The following is a 20,189-nucleotide window of genomic DNA, read 5'->3' as shown; positions in this document are numbered from 1 at the left end:
TGGAGGCTTCAGGAAATTACGACCTGAACTGACCTCTTCCTCCCCGGCTTATGGATGCACCAGCCCACTGCCAAATCATCCTCACAGTCCTGAATCCTGCCAGCTTCCCCTGGCACCACCAACCTTCCAAAGCATGAGGGGTAGGGCCTGAAATCGTGTTTGTCTGTTCACAGATCCAAGTCATCAGAATCGAGACAGAAGACAACAGAGAGACCCGCTCAGCCAAGGATGCTCTGCTCTTGTGGTGCCAGATGAAAACGGCTGGGTGAGCACCCCCTTCTCACAGCCAGGTGTGCCTGCAACCTTTGGGGTTCCTTCCAGGACAACAGCTTAGGGAGGAGCACATGTCCTTCGTCAAAATTTTTGTCCCAAACTGGTAAATTAAACATGTCTCTGACCTTGGTGAACAAGCTTTCTAAGAAGCCATGTTGAAGAGCAAAACCAGCAGAGGCCTTAGGAAGTGGGGGAGAAGCCAGAGTCGAGCTCAGCTCAGAGACTGCTTGCGTTAGAGTACCAAGAGCCTGAGTTTGATCCCAGGTCTGCCAAAAAAGAAAATCCAAATTCCCCAAACAGCAATGCTGACAGAGGTGACTGTCCCTGCCTGCTCCTGTCCCTCTACTTCCACTTCCTCCCAATCTTGCCACTCAGGCACCTATGTGCACCCCCTGGCTATGTCCCAAGTTCTGGGCACCTTGCTCCTGTCAGTTGTCACCTGTCCATGTAGGACACTGCAGCCTGGAATTCAAGGTCGTTCTGCGTGATTGAGATGGGGGCACAGGCTGCAGTGTGGTTAGACCCCCAGCTTTGTGGTCTGTGAGGATCATGGCACATACTCCAGTGCCCCATGGAGAGCAGGGGTCGGGGAGCGGGAGGAGCAGATGGGAGGGAGGTGGGCTTTGTGTGCCTTATCCTTCTGGACGGTGTCATGTGAAGCCATCTGTTTCTCCTGTCTGTCTTTACCTCAGGCTGCTCTTCCTTGTATCGCTCTCACACATCCTCCGCTTGCTCCTTTTCCTTCCACTCTCTTGCCTTCCTCTCTCCCGCCATTGTCTCCCTGCCTCTGTCTCATTCTCCATCTCTCTCTCCTCATTTCCTCTCTTACTTCCCATTTTTTCTCATTTGCTTTCTTTCTTCAAGTCCCTGAGTCTCCTCTTCTATATATACTAATTATCCTATCTGTCCACCCATCATGCATCCATCCACCCACCTACCCATCCACCCATCCATCATCCATCCATCCACCCATCCATCAATCCACCCACCCATTCATCCATCCACCCACCTACCCATCCACCCATCCATCATCCATCCATCCACCCACCCATCAATCCACCCACCCATCCATCCATTCCTTTACACACCCAATCATCCATTCATCAATCCATGCATCTATCCACCCATCCATCCATTCATTCATCCATCCATAAACCCATCTATCCATTCATCCATCATCCATTCATCCATCCACCCACCCATCCATCCCTTGGTCTTTCTATACCCACTGAATACCCACCTTTCTCTTTGTCACTCCTATTCTTCCCTCTTGATTCATCTCTGCCTCTGTCTTTCCCTTCCCTACACCCAGTTACCCTGAGGTAAACATCCAGAATTTCACCACCAGCTGGAGAGATGGCCTGGCCTTCAATGCCCTCATTCACCGTCACAGGTACCACCCTGTCCTGTCTCCTACCCCATATCCTCAAGGCCACACACCTGTACACATGCATAGATACACACATATGGATGACACAGAAAACCTACCTCTTCACCTTTACCCCTTCAGTTTTTCACAGAACTACACAGACCCTTGTCCAGGTCACAAATGCAGACGCATGTGCACTTTGCACAGATGAGAGTCCATACAAAATTACCTATGCACATATACACCCGCAATCCCGGGTGTCTCCATTTGCTTTCTATTGCTGGGATGAGACTAAAATCATTTTAAGAAGGAAAGGGTTGTTTCATCTTACAACTCTCAGTTCACATTCCATCACTGTGAGAAGTCAGGGCAGGAACACAGGGCAGGAGCCTGGCAGCAGGAACCGAAGCAGAACGCTGATTACTGGCTTGTTCCTCATGTCCTGCTCAGATTCTTTTCTTATACAGCTGAGGACCAGTTGCTCAGGGATGACACTGCTCACAGTGGGCTGGGCCTTCCCATGCCAATCTTTAAGCAAGAAAACAAGGTCAGTATGATGGTCAGCCAACTGAGGCTGCCTCTTCCAGATGACTCTAGCTCATGTCAAGTTGATTAAATACCAGTTGGCAGATGAGCAGACACCTAGAACGCCTTGTATTTACCAGTGAGGGACTGGAAGTGTGGCTTGGCGGTAGACAAGCACAGCCAGGATGGGGTACCCTCTCCTGCTGCGCTGTCCACTCAGGAGCATACACCATGCCTCTACATCCCCCCAGATTCCTGCTTCCTGGGTTCCTCCATTCATGCACTTGTCCCTGAGGGTCTAGCACTAAACAGGCTTGGGTTTGAGTGTCCAGAAAAACGACACCCACACCGTAAATTTCCAAATGACAGATTGGGGAAGCTTCCAGCCTAGAGTCTGGAAGGAATTTGCTCAGGTGAGGCCGAAACCAGTCCCCGGTTTCTCCTGGCGCATGCGTGTGCTCCCTCACAGTCCCCATTCTCACGTTTACATGGGGAGGTCCGGACACCTTCCCCACAAGGAAACTCACACACTGTGACTGCATCATGTTTACCAGCAGCTGATGCTTACAAAATGCCTTTTATGTCCCCAGTACCATCCCGTTGCTCTGTATGAGTCCTTTTAATATTGGCCGACCCCAGCAGGCCTTTGCTATTATTATCCCCATTCACAGCTTAGGGAGCCTTACAGAGAAATGGGGCACAGCCAGTGGGCTGGTTCCTGACCTCACACTTCTGGTCATGACAGGAAGCTATATATACCACACCCACTTAGATACATGTGCAGGCTACCCATATACATATCCTTATTACATAAGGATAAATGAATATATGTTATATGCATAAATACACATATCCAAGAAGACATATCCACATCACCCCAAAACTACATTACTGCTGTATAAAATATTCCAGAAGACGCAGCAATGGTGGCACATGCCTTTTATCCCAGCACTTAGGAGGCATGGGCAGGTGAATCACTGTGAGTTCAGGCCATAACAAGTTCCAGGAAAACCAGAGCTACATAGAGAGACCCTATCTCAAAAATCCAAATAAACAAATAAACAGGTAAATAATAAATATGCCAGCAGGTCCCTTGACACCAAGTCTCGTGGCCTGAGTTTGATTTTCAGAACCATGTGGTGGAAGGAAAATTGATAGATGTAGGTTAAGAAATAAGGTAAAGCCGGTGGTGGTGCACGCCTTTAATCCCAGCACTTGGGAGGCAGAGACAGGCGGATCTCTGTGAATTCGAGGCCAGCCTGGTCTACAAGAGCTAGTTCCAGGACAGGAACCAAAAAGCTACGGAGAAACCCTGTCTCGAAAAATCAAAAAAAAAAAAAAAGGTAAATACACCCAGGTAGACCTGTGTGCAACACACACATGCACACGCACATGCACACACATGCATACATGTGCGCAAACTTGTGCGCACACACGCACACACATGCACGCATGTGCACACACATATGCACACACATGCACGCACAGCACACACATGCACACAAACGCACACACATGCGCACATGCGCACACACATATGCACACACAGCACACACATGCACACACGCACACACATGCACGCACACACGCACACATATGCACACACAGACTGACAATGATAAAACATTGCATATTAATGCTCCTGAGTACACATGGCCATGAGTACATGTGCTCTGACCACTGTGTAATGCTGTGTACAAATGTAGTCACGTCGGCATGTGGACACCATATGTACACATGCTCCCATGTGGCACACACAGGGCTGTATAGATTTGTATTGCAGATGATCCCATAGGCTTACACAGGAAGGCATCCTGTGGGCTCATTGCTCCAAGCTTATATGGACAGAGCCGCTGGTTTGTGCACACAGCCTGAACACATGAATATATGTTCACACATGCCCTAACAAACAGTGCATACCTGGCCCCACAGCACACACACCTTTCCTCTTTGGTTGGTTGTGCCCCTCACCTGGGTGGGGCTCAGGTAAGGATGTCTTTTTACCTGCTTGCCCACTGGCCCTGGAGCCTGCCTGCTGCCCGCCTGCTCTGTGCCCCTGCCCAGGCCTGATCTTGTGGACTTCAGCAAACTCACCAAGTCCAACGCCAACTACAACCTGCAGAGAGCTTTCCGCACAGCCGAGCAGCACCTGGGGCTAGCACGTCTGCTGGACCCCGAAGGTGAGCCCCATCTGGTCCTGTCTCTGAATCTCTCCCAACTCTACTGTGAAGATAACTGCATGTCACGCAGTACCACACCAGAGCCCACGGTCATTCCAAACCCACCTCACTGCTCAAGCTTTCCTCGTCTTCATTCATACCTTCCCGGGCCATAGCCTCTCTCATCCTTACTACATCCCCATCTCATCCCAATGGAACCCCTCCTCTCCTCACCTTTGATTCATCCCCAACCCCCATTTTCTCTCCAGTCCCAGCTTCAAAGCCAACATCCTCTCTAGTCAACACCCTCTCTAGTCAACAGTGTCTTCAGTCCCAACCACAGCATCGCCTCTAACTTCATTCCTTTCTCTGACATTTAGTACTAGACACTGGACGTGGTACCTGGTACTAGTTAGGATCACAGGTGGATCCTAGAGCAGATGCTCAACTAACGAGAAACACCACCCAGCCCCTCACTGGGGGATTCTAGGCAGGGGCTCTACCACTGAGCCACACCTCAGCCCCTCACTGGGGGATTCTAGGCAGGGGCTCTACCACTGAGCCACACCTCAGCCCCTCACTGGGGGATTCTAGGCAGGGGCTCTACCACTGAGCCACACCCCCAGCCCCTCTCTGAGGGATTCTAAGCAGGGGCTCTACCACTGAGCCACACCTCCAGCCCCTCTCTGGGGGATTCTAGGCAGGGGCTCTACCACTGAGCCACACCCCAGCCCCTCAGTGGGGGATTCTAGGCAGGGGCTCCACCACTGAGCCACCTCTCAGTTTTTATTTGCTTTTTTCCCCACAGAGTCCTTGAGGTGGTCATCCTCCTGCCTCAGCCATCCAAGTGCCTGCCCTACCTTTTGCTTTTACCTTTAGTCCTCTTCCTATCCCAGACATCTTCATGTCTGATCTCATTTCTACCCCGGCTCACTCGCTGTCTATCCCAGCCCCATTTCTCCCTTCATCCTCTGTGGCAATCCTCAATGCTCCCCGGCACTGTCCTCCCACCCTTGCCTTCTGCCTCTGAGATTACAGCAGCTTGCTTTTCTGTGTATAAACTACATGGCTGGGTGGTTATCACAGTTGTTCCCCTTCGTTCTCACATTCTTCTCTTTCGTCCACACGCTAATCTTACTGAGGTGCTTTTAGTCCTTTGTTTTTGCAGAACTGGGGATTAAATCTAGGGACCTGTGTATGCTGGGCAAGCGCTCTGCCACTGAGTCACATCCCAGCCTGTCAACTCTGGGGTTTGTTGGGTTTAATTGAGACTGAGTTTCTGTCCTGGAACTCACTATGTAGACCAGGCTGGACTCAAACTCAAAGATCCGCCTGCCTCTGTCTCCTAAATTGTGGAATCACAGGCTTGCACCACCACCGCCTAGCTCTAACTGTGTTTTATTTATTTCATGTATATGATGCTCTATCTGAATGTACACCTACATGCCAGAAGAGGGCTCAATATCTCATTACAGATGGTTGTGAGCCACCATGTGGGTTCTGGGAATTGAACTCAGGACCTCTGGAAGACAACCAGTCCTCTTAACCTCTGAACCATCTCTCCAGCCCTCATTTTAAAGAGCCGTAAATGAAGGCTCAGAGTAGTCACCTACTGTGTCCTAGTTTTGTCTCTCTTGTTCTAACTAAATACCCCGACCAAAAGCAACTGAGAGGAGAATGGGCTTATTTTTAGCACACGATTCCAGGCTCCAGCCCATCACTGTGGGGAAGTCAAGGCAGCAGGAACTTAAGAAACAAGTCACGTGACAACCACAGTCAAAAGAGGAGAGAAGTACACGCGTACCCACTTGATTGTTCGGGATTTGTACACGCGTGCCCACTTACTTGTTAGGGCTTTCTGCCCTCTTAGACAGTTCAGGCCCCTGACCTAGGGAATGCCACCCCCAACAGTGGGCGGGGTCTGCCTACGCCATTGAACTTATTTAGGACTATCCTTCACAGACATGTGAGCTATCAACTGAAACTGAGCGTCACACCCACCATAAGCTGGAAAGCAGTAAAACAGTCTCAGTAAGTCGATGCTGCCTCGGGAGCTGTATTCTGTCCTCACTGCCAGAACAAATAGATGTCCATGGTGTCAGGTTTGTGAGGCAGTGGAGATTAACGTGGGCTGGGCCTAGTGGCACCTGGTTGTAATGCTAGCACTTGGGAGACTGGTTCAGGAGAATGAAGAATTGAAAGCCAGCCCACGCTTCATAGTGAGACCTTGTGTCAAAAAAAAAAAAAAACAACAACAAAAAACAAACAGGTGTGTATATGTGTGTGTGTGCACGCGCGCTTGTGCATGCATGTTTGATATATGTGCTTAGGTAATATTAGAATTTGTTGAGTGCTCATTTGTGGCTATTTTTTAAAAATAAAAATTTTGTTTCCTTTTTAGGTGTGTGTGTGTCTGTGTGTGAGTGTATGTCTGTGTATGGGTGTGTGTGTGACTGTGTATGGGTGTGTGAGTGTGAATGTGTGTGAATGTGTGTGTCTGTGTATGGGTGTGTGTGTGTCTGTGTATGGGTGTGAGTGTCTGTGTATCGGTATGTGTGTCTGTGTATGGGTGTGTGTGTCTGTGTATGGGTGTGTGTGTCTGTGTATGGGTGTGTATGAGTGTCTGTGTATGGGTGTGTGTGTGTGTCTGTGTATGTGTGTGTGTGTGTCTGTGTATGGGTGTGTGTGTCTGTGTATGGGTGTGTATGAGTGTCTGTGTATGGGTGTGTGTGTGTGTCTGTGTATGTGTGTGTGTGTGTGTCTGTGTATGGGTGTGTGTGTGTGTCTGTGTATGTGTATGTGTGTGTGTCTGTGTATGTGTGTGTGTGTGTGTCTGTGTATGGGTGTGTGTGTGTGTGTCTGTGTATGGGTGTGTGTGTCTGTGTATGGGTGTGTGTGTGTGTGTCTGTGTATGGGTGTGTGAATATGCTTTCAGGTGCCCATGGAGCCAGAAGCATTGGGTGCCCTGGAGCTGGAGTTAAAGGCGGGTGTGGGCTGTCCTGTGTGGGTTCTGGGAACTGACTCCTATCCTCTGCAAGAGCAATGTGCCCTCTTAACCGCTAAGCCACCTCTCTAGCCCCCCAGCTCTTTTCTTTGTTCCATTGTTAGGGACAGGGTCTCAGTAGCTCTGACTGACCTCTAACTGTACAGCTGACCTTGAGTCTCTGCTCCTCCTGCTCCACCACCTGAGTGCTAGCAGTGCAGCTGCGCACTGCCACACCCTAGTTATTCTTTGTAAGTTTTTCCATGTTCCTGGGAGGCAGGGATTGAGGTGGTCATCACTGTAACAGTTGAAGAATCTGAGGCTCAGAGAAGTTAGGGCCAATTCCTACGAACACACAGCAAGTGAGATATGAAGCTGAGATTCAAACATATGCCACCTCACACATCATACACACGGTGAGTGTCCTTGAGTAGCAACTGAGTGCGAGGCATGGCAGGGAGAAAAGGACAGAGTTCAGGTAATGTCATGCTCACAACTTAATCCCAAGTCCTGATCCCTTCCAAGAAGGAAATGAGAAGCTGTTATGAGAGCTGGGCATGTAGCTGGATGGTTGATTACTTGCCTAGCCTGTGCAGGGCCATGGGTTAACCACGCACACACAGAGACACATGCACAGACATGCAAAGACACACACACACACACACACACCGAGAAACACAGACATACATGCACACAGACACACACCGAGAAACACAGACACACACACAGACACACACCGAGAAACACAGACATACATGCACACAGACACACACCGAGAAACACAGACACACACACAGACACACACCGAGAAACACAGACACACACTGAGAAACACAGACACACATACAGAGACACATGCACAGACATGCATAGACACACACACAGACACACACCAAGAAACACAGACACACACACAGACACACACCAAGAAACACAGACACACACACAGACACACACTGAGAAACACAGACACACACAGAGAGACATATGCATAGACACACTCACAGACACACACTAAGAAACACAGACACACACAGAGACACATGTACAGACACACACCAACAGACACACACTAAGAAACACAGACACACACAGAGACACATGCACAGACATGCATAGACACACACACAGACACACACCGAGAAACACAGACACACACATAGAAACACACAGAGACATATACACACATAGAAACACACATACAGACACATACACAAACACACACACATAGACATACACAGAGACACACAGACATACAGACACACATATACAGACATACACACACATAGAAACACACAGACATAGACACACACAGACATATATACACACAGAGACATACACAGACACACACACACAGATGCTATGGGGATCATGTCACTGCTCCGCTGACCAATTGTGAGGGACTGTTTGGCCAGCTCCTCCACCCTCCAAGAGAGTGACCTTCACCCTGCCCCGCCCTCCTCTCCAACTCTGTCCCCTGGGCCAAGCAGTCCCTCACAATTGGTCAGCAGAGCAGTGACAGAATTCTTGCAGGACACAGAGACACACATACACAGACAGACAAGACAGATGCACAGACAGACACCGTGCACACACAGTGTTATGAGAGACAATAATGAGAGAAAATGAGGTAAGGAATGCGTCCAGGCAGGATGAGGCTTGTGTGAGGGAATGAGCTGTGAGTGACAGTTGCACATACAGAGGGAGAATGGTCTGGAGGCAGCAAGCATGTACATGCGCGAGGGCCTGGGGGTAGGCGCGGATGGGATGGTGTTCAGAAGTAACTACAGGGGCCAGCGAGACACCTGGTAAAGATGTCACCAAGCCTGATACTGTGAGTTTGGTCTCAGAGCCCCACAGGGAGAAGGAGAGAACCAGTCCTGCACGGCACAGAATGGATTAAATAATTGATCTGGTTAAAAAGAAATAACTATAGATAGTTTATCTGTGGTTGTATGTCAGACACTCTTTAATCCCGTGAATTAAAAGATCCCCATTGGACAGATTAAAAAGCAAAAACAAAAACAAAAAAGAAACAAAAACTGAGCAGGTGGAATTTGGGAGGCAGAAGCAGGTGGATCTCTGTGAGTTCAAGACAATTCTGGCCTACAAAGCAGGTTCCGGGCCAGCTGTAGCCAGAAGAAGAAGGAGGAGGAGGAAGAGGAGGAGGAGGAGGAGGAGGAGGAGGAGGAGGAGGAGGAGGAGGAAGAAGAGGAGGAGGAGGAGGAGGAGGAGGAGGAGGAAGAAGAAGAAGAAGAAGAAGAAGAAGAAGAAGAAGAAGAAGGGGAGGAGGAGGAGGAGGAGGAGGAGGAGGAGGAGGAGGAGGAGGAAGGAAAAGAGGGGCTGGAGAGATGGCTCAGCCATTGAGAGCACTGGCTGCTCTGCCAGAGGTCCTCAGTTCACTTCCTGGCACCCACATGGCAGCGCACAACTCTCTGCAGCTCCAGTTCCAGGGTCCTACACCCTCACACAGACACATATGTAGGCAAAACACGAAAGTACATTAAAATGAAAAATAATTTTTTAAAAAAAGAAAGGGGGAAAAACAAAAAGGGGTAGGGTTGGGAGAGACAACTCTAGTTAAGGAAACTGACAGACTCTTCTTCCAGAGGTTTTATGCCCAGCTCCCAAATAGTGGCTCACAACCGTCTGTAACTTTAGTCATAGGGCATGCACTGCCCTCTTCTGGTATGCATGGGCACTGCACAACACATGTGATATACAGACATACATGTAAGCAGGGCACTCATACATATAAATAAGAATAAAGTTTACAATTTTTTTTTTAGAAAAAAATACCTGGTCTGTAGTGGCTCAGGCCTGTAATCCCAGCACTTGGGAGGCAGGGGCAGGCGGATCTCTGAATTCCAGGCTAGGCTGGTCAACAGGACAGCCTAGGCTATACAGAGAAAACTTGCCTTGAAAAACCACCACCAACAACAACAAAACAAAGAGAAACTGACCCCTCCAGTTTTTTTTTTAAAAAAAGAAAGAAAAGAAAAAAACCAGGAATAGCAAGATGCGCTCAGTGGCTAAAAGCGGCGACTAATCTTGGGGAGGATCTGCAGGTTCTGTCCCGAGCATCCACACGCAGCTCACAACCACCAATAATTGCGACTCGAAGGGATCTGGCGCCCTCTTCTGGCCTCTAACAACACTGTACACACATGGCTCAGTCACAGGCAGAACACCCATAGAGAAAATGATAAAATAATATTTTTAATTAAAAAATTAAAAAAGAGAAAATACAAACCCTTGAGGCCTAGAGAGGTTGTTTTGCCTAAGGCCACACAGATAGAGGCTCCACTGTGTTCCTTGAATCCCCTCTCCCGCCAGACGTGAACATGGAGGCTCCAGACGAGAAGTCCATCATCACCTATGTGGTCTCCTTCTACCACTACTTCTCCAAGATGAAGGCTCTGGCTGTGGAGGGAAAGCGGATTGGGAAGGTAGGAGGGAGCCAAGAAACGGGGGAGGGCGGAGACCTTAGGAACGGCTCCTGAGTCTCGGAGATTAAGTCTCTATAGCGATGCCCAGAGCCATTAGGACAGCCATCCTCTCTTTACAACGGAACCAGACTCCGTACCTTGTATTTGGAGTTTTCTCTGTGCGGAACGAGGCTGACTCTCTCTTTTTTGCTGGATCAGGTCCTGGACCAAGTGTTGGAAGTGGACAAGATCATAGAGCGCTACGAGGAGCTGGCAGCGGAGCTGCTGGCCTGGATCCACCGCACCGTGGGCCTCATCAGCAACCAGAAGTTCGCCAACTCCCTGAGTGGGGTACAGCAGCAGCTGCAGGCGTTCACCGCCTACTGTACGCTGGAGAAGCCCGTCAAGTGAGGCTCGGCTCCCGAGTGGAGGGGTGGTGATGGGCGCTGAGACGGGGACCCTGAACTCATGCCTCCTCAGGTTTCAGGAGAAGGGGAACCTGGAGGTGCTACTCTTCAGTATCCAGAGCAAACTGCGCGCCCACAACCGGCGCCTCTTTGTGCCTCGGGAAGGCTGTGGCATCTGGGATATTGACAAGGTGAGCGCCTTAGTTTGTGTTTATTGCTGTGAAGAGACACCATGACCACAGGGACTCTTTTTTTTTTTCTCCCCGAGACAGGGTTTCTCTGTGGCTTTGGAGCCTGTCCTGGAACTAGCTCTTGTAGACCAGGCTGGTCTCGAACTCACAGAGATCCGCCTGCCTCTGCCTCCCAAGTGCTGGGATTAAAGGTGTGCGCCACCATCGCCCTGCCACAGGGACTCTTATAAAGGAAAACGTTTAACTGGATGGCGTACAGTTCAGAGGTTTAGTCCATTATCATTATGGCGGGGAACATGGTGGCGTGCAAGCAGATGTGGTGATGGAGGAGCTGAGAGTTCTCCATCAGGATGACAGACAGCAGGAAGAGTGAGTCGAGGGGTCTGGCTTGAGCATCTGCAACCTCAAAGCCTGCCCTAGTAACACTTCCTCCTATAAGACCACACCCACTCTGACAAGGCCACACCTCCTAACAGAGCCACTCCCTAGGGGCTTATGGGAGTCATTCAAACCACTACAGTGAGGTTGGGGACATACGGGAAAGACAAGGTGGCATTGTACAGGTTCCCATTATAGAATCATGGACTGAATGTTTATTCTGCCAGTTTTCCAGGGGTAGTATCAAGAGGAGGCAGTGGTTTGGTTTGTTTTTCTTGTTTTTGTTTTTTTTTTCTTCTAACTTGCTTGAAGGTGCCATATGTGCGGGGAGTGGCCTCAGACAGAAAAGTCAGGATCACTAAGCAGCAGACAGTTAATGGAATCTAAGTATCTCCTCCTGTCTTCCCCCAGGCATGGGGCGACCTGGAGAAGGCAGAACACGAGCGAGAGGCGGCCCTCAGAGCTGAGCTCATCCGACAGGAGAAGTTAGAACTCTTGGCTCAAAGGTTTGACCACAAGGTGGCCATGAGGGAAAGCTGGCTAAACGAGAACCAGCGCCTGGTCTCCCAGGTACAAGGGTGGACCCGGCTGTGGTGTGGGGTGTGGGGTGGAGGGGGTAGAGGGGGTGGAGGGTGTGGGGTGGAGGGGGCACAGGGGGTAGAGGGGGTGGGGGAGTGGAGGGGTGAAGGGGGTGGAGGGGTGGAGGGGGTAGAGGGGGTGTAGGGGGTACAGGGAGTGTAGGGGGTGGGGGAGTGGAGGGGGTGGAGGGGGTGTGGGGGTAGAGGGAGTAGAGGGGGTGTAGGGGGTAGAGGGGGTGTAGGGGGTACAGGAAGTGTAGGGGGTGGAGGAGTGGAGGGGGTGGAGGGGGTGGGGTGGAGGGGGTGGAGGAGGTGTGGAGGGGGTACAGGGGGTGTAGAGGGTGGGGGAGTGGAGGGGTGGAGGGGGTGGGGAGGTGGAGGGGGTGGGGGTGGATGGGGTAGAGGGAGTGAAGGGGGTAGAGGGGGGTATAGGGGGTAGGGGGTGGAGGGAGTGGGGGTGGATGGGGTAGAGGGAGTGAAGGGGCTAGAGGGGGTGTGGGGTGGAGGGGGTAGAGGGGGTATAGGGGGGTAGGGGGTGGAGGGGGTGGGGAGGTGTAGGGGTGTAGGGGGTGTAGGGGTGTGGGGTGTGGGGGGTGTGGGATGGAGGGGGTGGAGGTGAGAAGACCTCATTGCCTTGGGACTCAAAATGGAGAACAGGGAAGGTTGGTTTAGCTTTTTAGGTGAAAAAGGAGGATTGGAAGGGATGTCCTGAGAGATCGGTGAGGGAAATGGGTCTGAGTTTTGAGGTGACAGGAGAGTGAAGTTGACCTTGAGGAGAGGGGGAAATTGTCCCCCCTTCCACATAGGAGGAATGTTTAAGTCGAGTAAGTGAAGATGGAGATTGTATGTGGTGTCCAGGGTAACTTCAGAGAATAGAACTGGTCTCCTAAGTAAGGGGATGGGGCAAATCTGGTCCCCATTCTCCAGGACGATGCAAAGATGGGGTTGCATTCTGGGTAACAAGTTCACAGGCAGACAAACGAGAGGAGAATAAGGCTGATCTCTAGAGTAACTGGGCAAGGTAGGCTGGTTTCTAGAGTAACCAGGGAGCGTGGGGCTAGTCTCCAGCTTAACGGGAGTGGGGAGTGAACTGATCTCCAGGGCAACTAGAAAAGGTGTTCTGAGCCGGCGGTGGTGGCGCACGCCTTTAATCCCAGCACTCGGGAGGCAGAGGCAGGCAGATCTCTGTGAGTTCGAGGCCAGCCTGGTCTAGAAGAGCTAGTTCCAGGATAGGAATGAAAGCTACAGAGAAACCCTGTCTCAAAAATAAAAAAAAATAAATAAATAAAAAAAGAAAAGGTGTTCTGTTGTCGAGAAAGTATGGTGGGTCTGGTTTCCAAGGCAGCAGGAGAAGGTAGGTTTGATGTCTAGGGTAACTGGAGGTGGGCGGGACTGGTCTCCAAGGGAACAAAGGAAGGGGAGGCTAGTCTCCAGGTTAACAGTGGGACTGACTTCCAGGATCACCAGTGAGGGTGGGGTTGGTCTCCAGACCCACGGGGAAAGGAGGACCTGATGTCGTGAAAACTGGGAAAGTGCAGCTGGTCTCTGGGATGAGGAAGCTGCGGGCTTGAGCCCTGAGATGATGAGAGGAGAGTTGCTAGGGTCATTTTGGGTCAAGGCAGCGGGTGGGCTGCATAAGCAGCATGGTAAGTGCCTGTGGCCTGCGACTGCCCAGGACAACTTCGGGTATGAGCTGCCAGCGGTGGAGGCAGCCATGAAGAAGCATGAAGCCATCGAGGCCGATATTGCAGCCTACGAGGAACGGGTTCAGGGTGTGGCGGAGCTGGCCCAGGCGTTGGCAGCTGAAGGCTACTATGACGCCCGGCGGGTGGCAGCCCAGCGCGACAGTGTCCTTCGCCAGTGGGCCCTGCTGACTGGGCTGGTGGGTGCCCGAAGGACCCGGCTGGAGCAGAATCTGGCCCTGCAAAAGGTCTTCCAGGAGATGGTCTACATGGTGGACTGGATGGAGGAGATGCAGGTGAGGAACTGAGTCGTGGCTCAGATGTTTGGAGGACAGGGAAGGATGCAGATCCTGAGGGCTGGTGCAGAGGTAGAGATGTGGGAGGAAAAAGACAGAGATGAAGAGGAAGCCACAGGGTGGAGATGTGGCTCAGTTGGTACAGTGCTTGTTTGCCGTGGGTCCACCCCAGCACCTACAGCTGGGCATGGTAGTGCACACCTGTGACCCTAGCACTCAGGAGGTGGGGGACGACCTGGAGTTCAAGGTCATCCTCAGCTACTTAGAGTGTTCAATAAAATAAAATTTAAAAAAAGACCATAGTGATGGTGCACACCTTTAATTCCAGGACTTGGGAGACAGGGGCAGGTGGATCTCTGTGAGTTTGAGGTCAGCCTGGTCTACAGAGAAATTTCCATGACAGCTAGTGCTAGACAGAGACTTGTTTTGAAAAGCAAGAAAACAAACAAAACAAACAAACAAACAAAAAAGTTTAGCAAGATGGCTCAGCGGGTAAAGGTGTTTGCTATCAAGCCTGGTGATCTGATTCAATCTCCAGGACACATCTGATAGAGGAAGAGAGCCAGCTCCCCAAATTGTCCTCTGGCGTCCTTGCAAATGTGCACATTTGTGCCTATGCAGCACAGTAAATAAGTAAACAAACGCAGCCAAAGCAGGAGAAGTGGGACGGTGCGACAGGTGAAGTCGCTCACCCTGAAGGTGCTGGAACCCGCGTGGAAGGGAGAACTGACCACAGAGTTGCCCTTTGACCTTCACACGCGCACACCCCCACACCCCATGCAACACATAATCACATCCCACACACATTCCATATACTAAACACACACCATACACCCTCCGTATATCATACACACAACCCCACACACATTACAAACACACAGCACACACACATACACATCACACACACACCATACATCACACACCACATAGCCCCCCACACGTACACCACACACCCCATATGTAGGGATAGCCCAGCCCCCTTAGGGGGCGCGTTCGCCTCGGGCTAATGTTTACATATAAATCTGGCTAGCGTGAGCCCACCGCCCTCTTTTTTTGTATCTCCTGCTCACTGCTGGAGCCCTGGTGTTGTGAGCAATCCCCTCATTAAAATTTGCTGTTTCATATTAAGCTAGCCTGGTTATTCCGCCGATTACACCCATATACCATACACAATTACATACATATACATGCACACACATCACACACATATGTACACACATACACACACACCCCATACACCATACACAATTACACACATATACATGCACACACATCACACACATATGTACACACATACACACACACCCCATACACCATACACACTTAATTCACCACAAGCATCCCCCCCACATATACACACACATACACACCACACACACATACTCTCTGCACACCTGGTACACCATACACACCATACACACACACAAACACCCCACATACTCATACACACATATGTGCACACCACACACAGCGACCACACACGCACATCCCATACACCACACACCCACATGCCACACACACAGAAAAGCAGACGGATATCAGGCTAGAGGGAAAACACCTGGATAGAGTGAGTCCGTTTGGAGAAGAGATGTCTACCAAAGATAGATGGGTAGAGAGAGAGTGGCCCTGAGCGATGACAGTGGTGAACTCAGTGATGTCTCCTGGCAGACTCAGCTGCTGTCTCGGGAATGTGGGCAGCATCTGGTGGAGGCTGATGACCTGCTGCAGAAGCATGGCCTCCTGGAGGGGGACATCGCAGCCCAGAGTGAGCGGGTGGAGGCCCTCAATGCCGCAGCCCTGAGGTTCTCTCAGTTGCAGGGTAAGTCTGGGGAATGGAAGGGGGGGGTCTTTCGTCCTGGAGGCATGGAGGACTCCTGAGAGATGAGGGAGGGGGAGAGGAAGGGAGGGAGGAAGGGAGGGAGGGAAGAAGGGAGGGGGGAGGGAGGGAGGTCTCCCCATTCTTGGAGGCATCTAAGTAGAGTATAGGCTCTCACTTGGTTAGGAAGATCATGGGGGTGCCAATGCCAAGTGGCGTATTGGACCACGAAATTTCTATCTTGCTTTGTGGTTATACGGAAATACCTTTCTTGTTTTGAACACGAATATGCTAAGTTTTTCACAACTTAATCTCAGTTAACACCATAAAACAACAACATCAAACGTACAAAGAGTTGAGGATGTGCCCAGTGTGGTGATGCACACCTGTAATCCCCGCACTCGGGAGGCAGAAGCAGGAGGATCTCTGAGTTCAAAGGCAGCCTGGTCTATAGAGTGAATTCCAGGACAGCTAGGGCTATACAGAGAAACCCTGTCTCATTTTTTTGTTTGTTTTTAGATTTATTTTTGTCTGCATGTATGCATGTATGTACCTCATACATGCCTGGTGACCTTGGCGGTCAGAAGAGAGCACTGGATCCCCTTAAACTGTAGTTATGAATGGTTGTGAACTGCCATGTGGGTGCTGGGTATTGAACCGGGGTCCTCTGCAGAGATGCTCTTAACCATGAGTGATCTTCCCAGCCCCTCCTGACTCAGCATCCCAACCATTCTTATTTGTAGAGGTGTAACAAGTGGAGGCTCCCGCAGTTGACAATGGCACTTAGTTACCTCAGCTGGCTGAGGGGATGCCGGGGTCATTGTGGTTTTCACAGCCACCTTGATTTTGTCTGTGCGCAGGAATGCCTGTGAGTCGACTCGCTTTTGTTCTACGTGTGGTCTGGGAATGGCTTCTGTGATGGCGTTCCGAGTCTTGTCTGATGTTTGTCTGCTAACCCTGAGTGCTGACAGCCTTTTCTTTGATGAGAAAACTGAAGCCCACACTTCAGAACTTGCAAGATGATGGAGGAGTTTCTCACTCTTATTGGGAATGTGCTATTTCCTAAGAGCAAATTTGGGCTAGGGATGTGGCTAAGTGGGGGAGTTCTAGCCTAGCATGCAGGAAGTCCTGGGTTCAATCCTTTGCACCAACAAACAGTGTGGTGGTGACTGTAAGCCTTGCACTTAAAAGATGGAGACAGGAGGATTGGAAACTTAAGGTCATCTTTGGCTACACAGAGAATTCAAGTCATTTGGAGTTACTTGACTTCCTATCTCAGAAAAAGAAAGAGGGAGGGAGGGAGGGAGGGAGAGAGAGAGAGAGAATTGAATTTTTTTCCTGATCCTGGTGGCTGTCCTGATTTCGACCCAAACTCCTGTTGCCCACATCATGCCCTCAGAGGAGGCTGTTGGGGTCCTCTCTTGCCTTTGGGATGAATATCCAGGAGGTCTCCCCTGCCCTCCTCTTGTGACTTCCCAGCCCCTGAGATGACCAATGTGGGCTGTGTTGTCATGGTGATGGTGCACTATTAATTCAGAGCATCTCTTGATCGACCCCGCCCCTTTTGAATCCTGAGGATTGGACCCAGGACTTTGGACACACTGAACGGGTGGCCCCCAGCTGCTCACAGGCGCCCTCTGAGCAAATACTCTGACGCTGGGCTATGCTGGGCCTCCTTTTCATTTTTTATTTTGACACAGGGCCTCACTAAGGTGCTCAGGCTAGTCTTGAACTCACTTGGTAACAAGGGCAGTTTCCTAAGTAGTTGGGCCACTTAGGCTTGACTTTAAAAATATTTTTAAAAATTAATTTTACTTTTATGTGTGCGTGTGTGCCTGTGTGAGTGTGGGTGCCTGTGGAGGACAGTATCGGGCATCAAATCCCATGCAGCTGCAGTTACAGTCAGTTGTGAGCCAACTGGGAACCCAACTCAGGTCGCTTTGGAAGAGCAAAAGTGCTCTTAACTGCCGAGCCATCTTTCCAGCCCCCTTTTATTTTTTAGATTTTTAGACAGAGTCTTGTCATGAAGTCCAGGATGGCTTCGAACTTGCAATCCCTTTGCCCCTACCTCCCAAACTCTCGGATTACAGGCATGCACTACTGACTGTATTTGCTTCATCGAAGACAGGTTGACAGTTAAATGAATTTCGCAATTTCTCTACTTAAAAACTAGGGACTACGGAGAAAGTAAAATTATTCGAGGAAAAGAGTTTATGGGACGGCATGGTGGCACACATCTTTAATCCTATTATTAGAGAGGCCAGTGGTAGGTGGACCTTGAGAGTTCGAGGCCAGCCCGGTCTGCATAGTGAATTATAGGACAGCCAGGGCTACATAGCAAGACCCTGTTTCGAAAAAAACCAAGCCAAGCCGGGCGATGGTGGCGCACGCCTTTAATCCCAGCACTCGGGAGGCAGAGGCAGGCGGATCTCTGTGAGTTCGAGACCAGCCTGGTCTACAGAGCGAGTTCCAGGACAGGCTCCAAAGCCACAGAGAAACCCTGTCTCGAAAAACAAAAAAAAAACACAAAACAACAACAACAACAACAAAAAAAAAACAAGCCAAACCAACCTAACAAAAAACCACATTAATAGATGTGGCAAGGAGAGGGAATCCTGAACACTTCCTGAAGGGCAAGGAAGTTACACTTGGCCCATTTCCAGGGAAATAGTATTTACATTCTCAAATACACATCTGAGTTGCTTGGAACCCATCAGTCAGCTGCCTGTCACCCCATTCCCCGAGCTCTGCCCTGTGGTTTGGAATGTGGAATGTGATAATTAATGAAGGAGATAGTCCTTACCGGCCCGAAGGGAACCATTGCCCTAAAGAAAGACTAAACAGGTGGTGGCATTCCACGGTCGGAAGGTTGAGATAGCCACTGAGAAGGCTGAGAATCGAGTGCTTGCTCCAAATTTGGGGTGTTCGGGAAGTCTTCGGACGGGGTGACACGGACTCGCGCCTCTTCCTATCCTCTCCTTCCCCTGCCCCAGGTTATCAGCCCTGCGATCCTCAGGTCATTTGTAACCGCGTGAACCACGTGCACGGCTGTCTGGCCGAGCTGCAGGATCAGGCGGCGCGGCGACGCGCGGAGCTAGAGGCTTCGCGGAGCCTGTGGGCGCTGCTGCAGGAGCTGGAGGAAGCGGAGAGCTGGGCGCGGGACAAAGAGCGCCTCCTAGAGGCCACGAGCGGCAGTGGCGGCGCGGCGGGCACGGCGGGAGGCGCGCACGACCTGTCCAGCACCGCTCGCCTGCTGGCGCAGCACAAGATCCTGCAGGGCGAACTGGGCGGCCGGCGGACGCTGTTGCAGCAGGCGCTGCGACGCGGAGAGGAGCTGGCGGCGGCGGGTGGCTCCGTGGGCCCGGGCGCTGAGCCCTTGCACTTGGCCAGCCTGGCGGAGCGCGCGGCGAGCGCCCGACGTCGGTGGCAGCGGCTGGAAGAGGCGGCTGCGCGCCGGGAACGAAGGTTGCAGGAGGCGCGGGCTCTGCATCAGTTCGGCGCGGACCTAGACGGGCTCCTGGACTGGCTTCGCGACGCGTACCGCCTGGCAGCAGCCGGCGATTTCGGTCACGACGAGGCGTCCAGCCGTCGCCTGGCACGCCAGCACCGCGCTCTCACCGGGGAGGTGGAAGCGCATCGCGGCCCTGTGAGTGGCCTGCGGCGCCAGTTGGCAGCACTGGGAGGAGCCAGTGGCGCCGGGCCGCTAGTTGTGGCGCTGCAAGTGCGCGTGGTGGAAGCCGAGCAGTTGTTCGCCGAGGTGACCGAGGTGGCCGCGCTGCGACGCCAGTGGCTGCGAGATGCCCTCGCCGTGTACCGTATGTTCGGCGAGGTGCACGCGTGCGAGCTGTGGATCGGCGAGAAAGAGCAGTGGCTGCTGGCCATGCGTGTACCCGATTCCCTCGACGACGTTGAGGTGGTGCAGCACCGGTGAGCGCACACGTGAAAGACCCTCATGACCCCTTGCTCACACACCCAGCCTCACAATGCTTTAGCTCAACAATTCACACGGGGGCAACCCCAGCTTTATTCTTCATCAGCTTTGTGACTGCCTTACACTCTGGACCTCGGTTTGCCCATGTATCAAACAGGGTGTGCATATTGCCT

General features: G+C 51.4%; 1 protein-coding gene across 3 annotated transcripts in view; it reads left to right on the top strand.

Annotated features, from left to right (window-relative positions):
* The window catches only part of Sptbn4 (spectrin beta, non-erythrocytic 4), a 90,988-nt gene that overhangs the window by 18,398 nt on the left and 52,401 nt on the right, over positions 1-20,189 (top strand). For all 3 annotated transcript variants that reach the window (XM_041653415.1, XM_041653414.1, XM_041653413.1), the window contains exons 5-14: positions 174-265; positions 1,586-1,666; positions 4,232-4,347; positions 10,646-10,758; positions 10,957-11,144; positions 11,218-11,335; positions 12,125-12,283; positions 13,967-14,269; positions 15,938-16,088; positions 19,079-20,012. In XM_041653415.1, the coding sequence (XP_041509349.1) occupies positions 174-265; positions 1,586-1,666; positions 4,232-4,347; positions 10,646-10,758; positions 10,957-11,144; positions 11,218-11,335; positions 12,125-12,283; positions 13,967-14,269; positions 15,938-16,088; positions 19,079-20,012 (2,255 nt within the window). The remainder of the gene's footprint in view (positions 1-173; positions 266-1,585; positions 1,667-4,231; positions 4,348-10,645; positions 10,759-10,956; positions 11,145-11,217; positions 11,336-12,124; positions 12,284-13,966; positions 14,270-15,937; positions 16,089-19,078; positions 20,013-20,189) is intronic.

The sequence above is a fragment of the Microtus oregoni genome, unplaced genomic scaffold, assembly GCF_018167655.1.
Source record: "Microtus oregoni isolate MIOR12 unplaced genomic scaffold, Mior012 000006F_ref0000085, whole genome shotgun sequence".
In the NCBI taxonomy this organism is placed as follows: domain Eukaryota; kingdom Metazoa; phylum Chordata; class Mammalia; order Rodentia; family Cricetidae; genus Microtus; species Microtus oregoni.
Note: the sequence above shows the minus strand (reverse complement) of the source record. Positions and strands in the feature narration are given on the sequence as shown.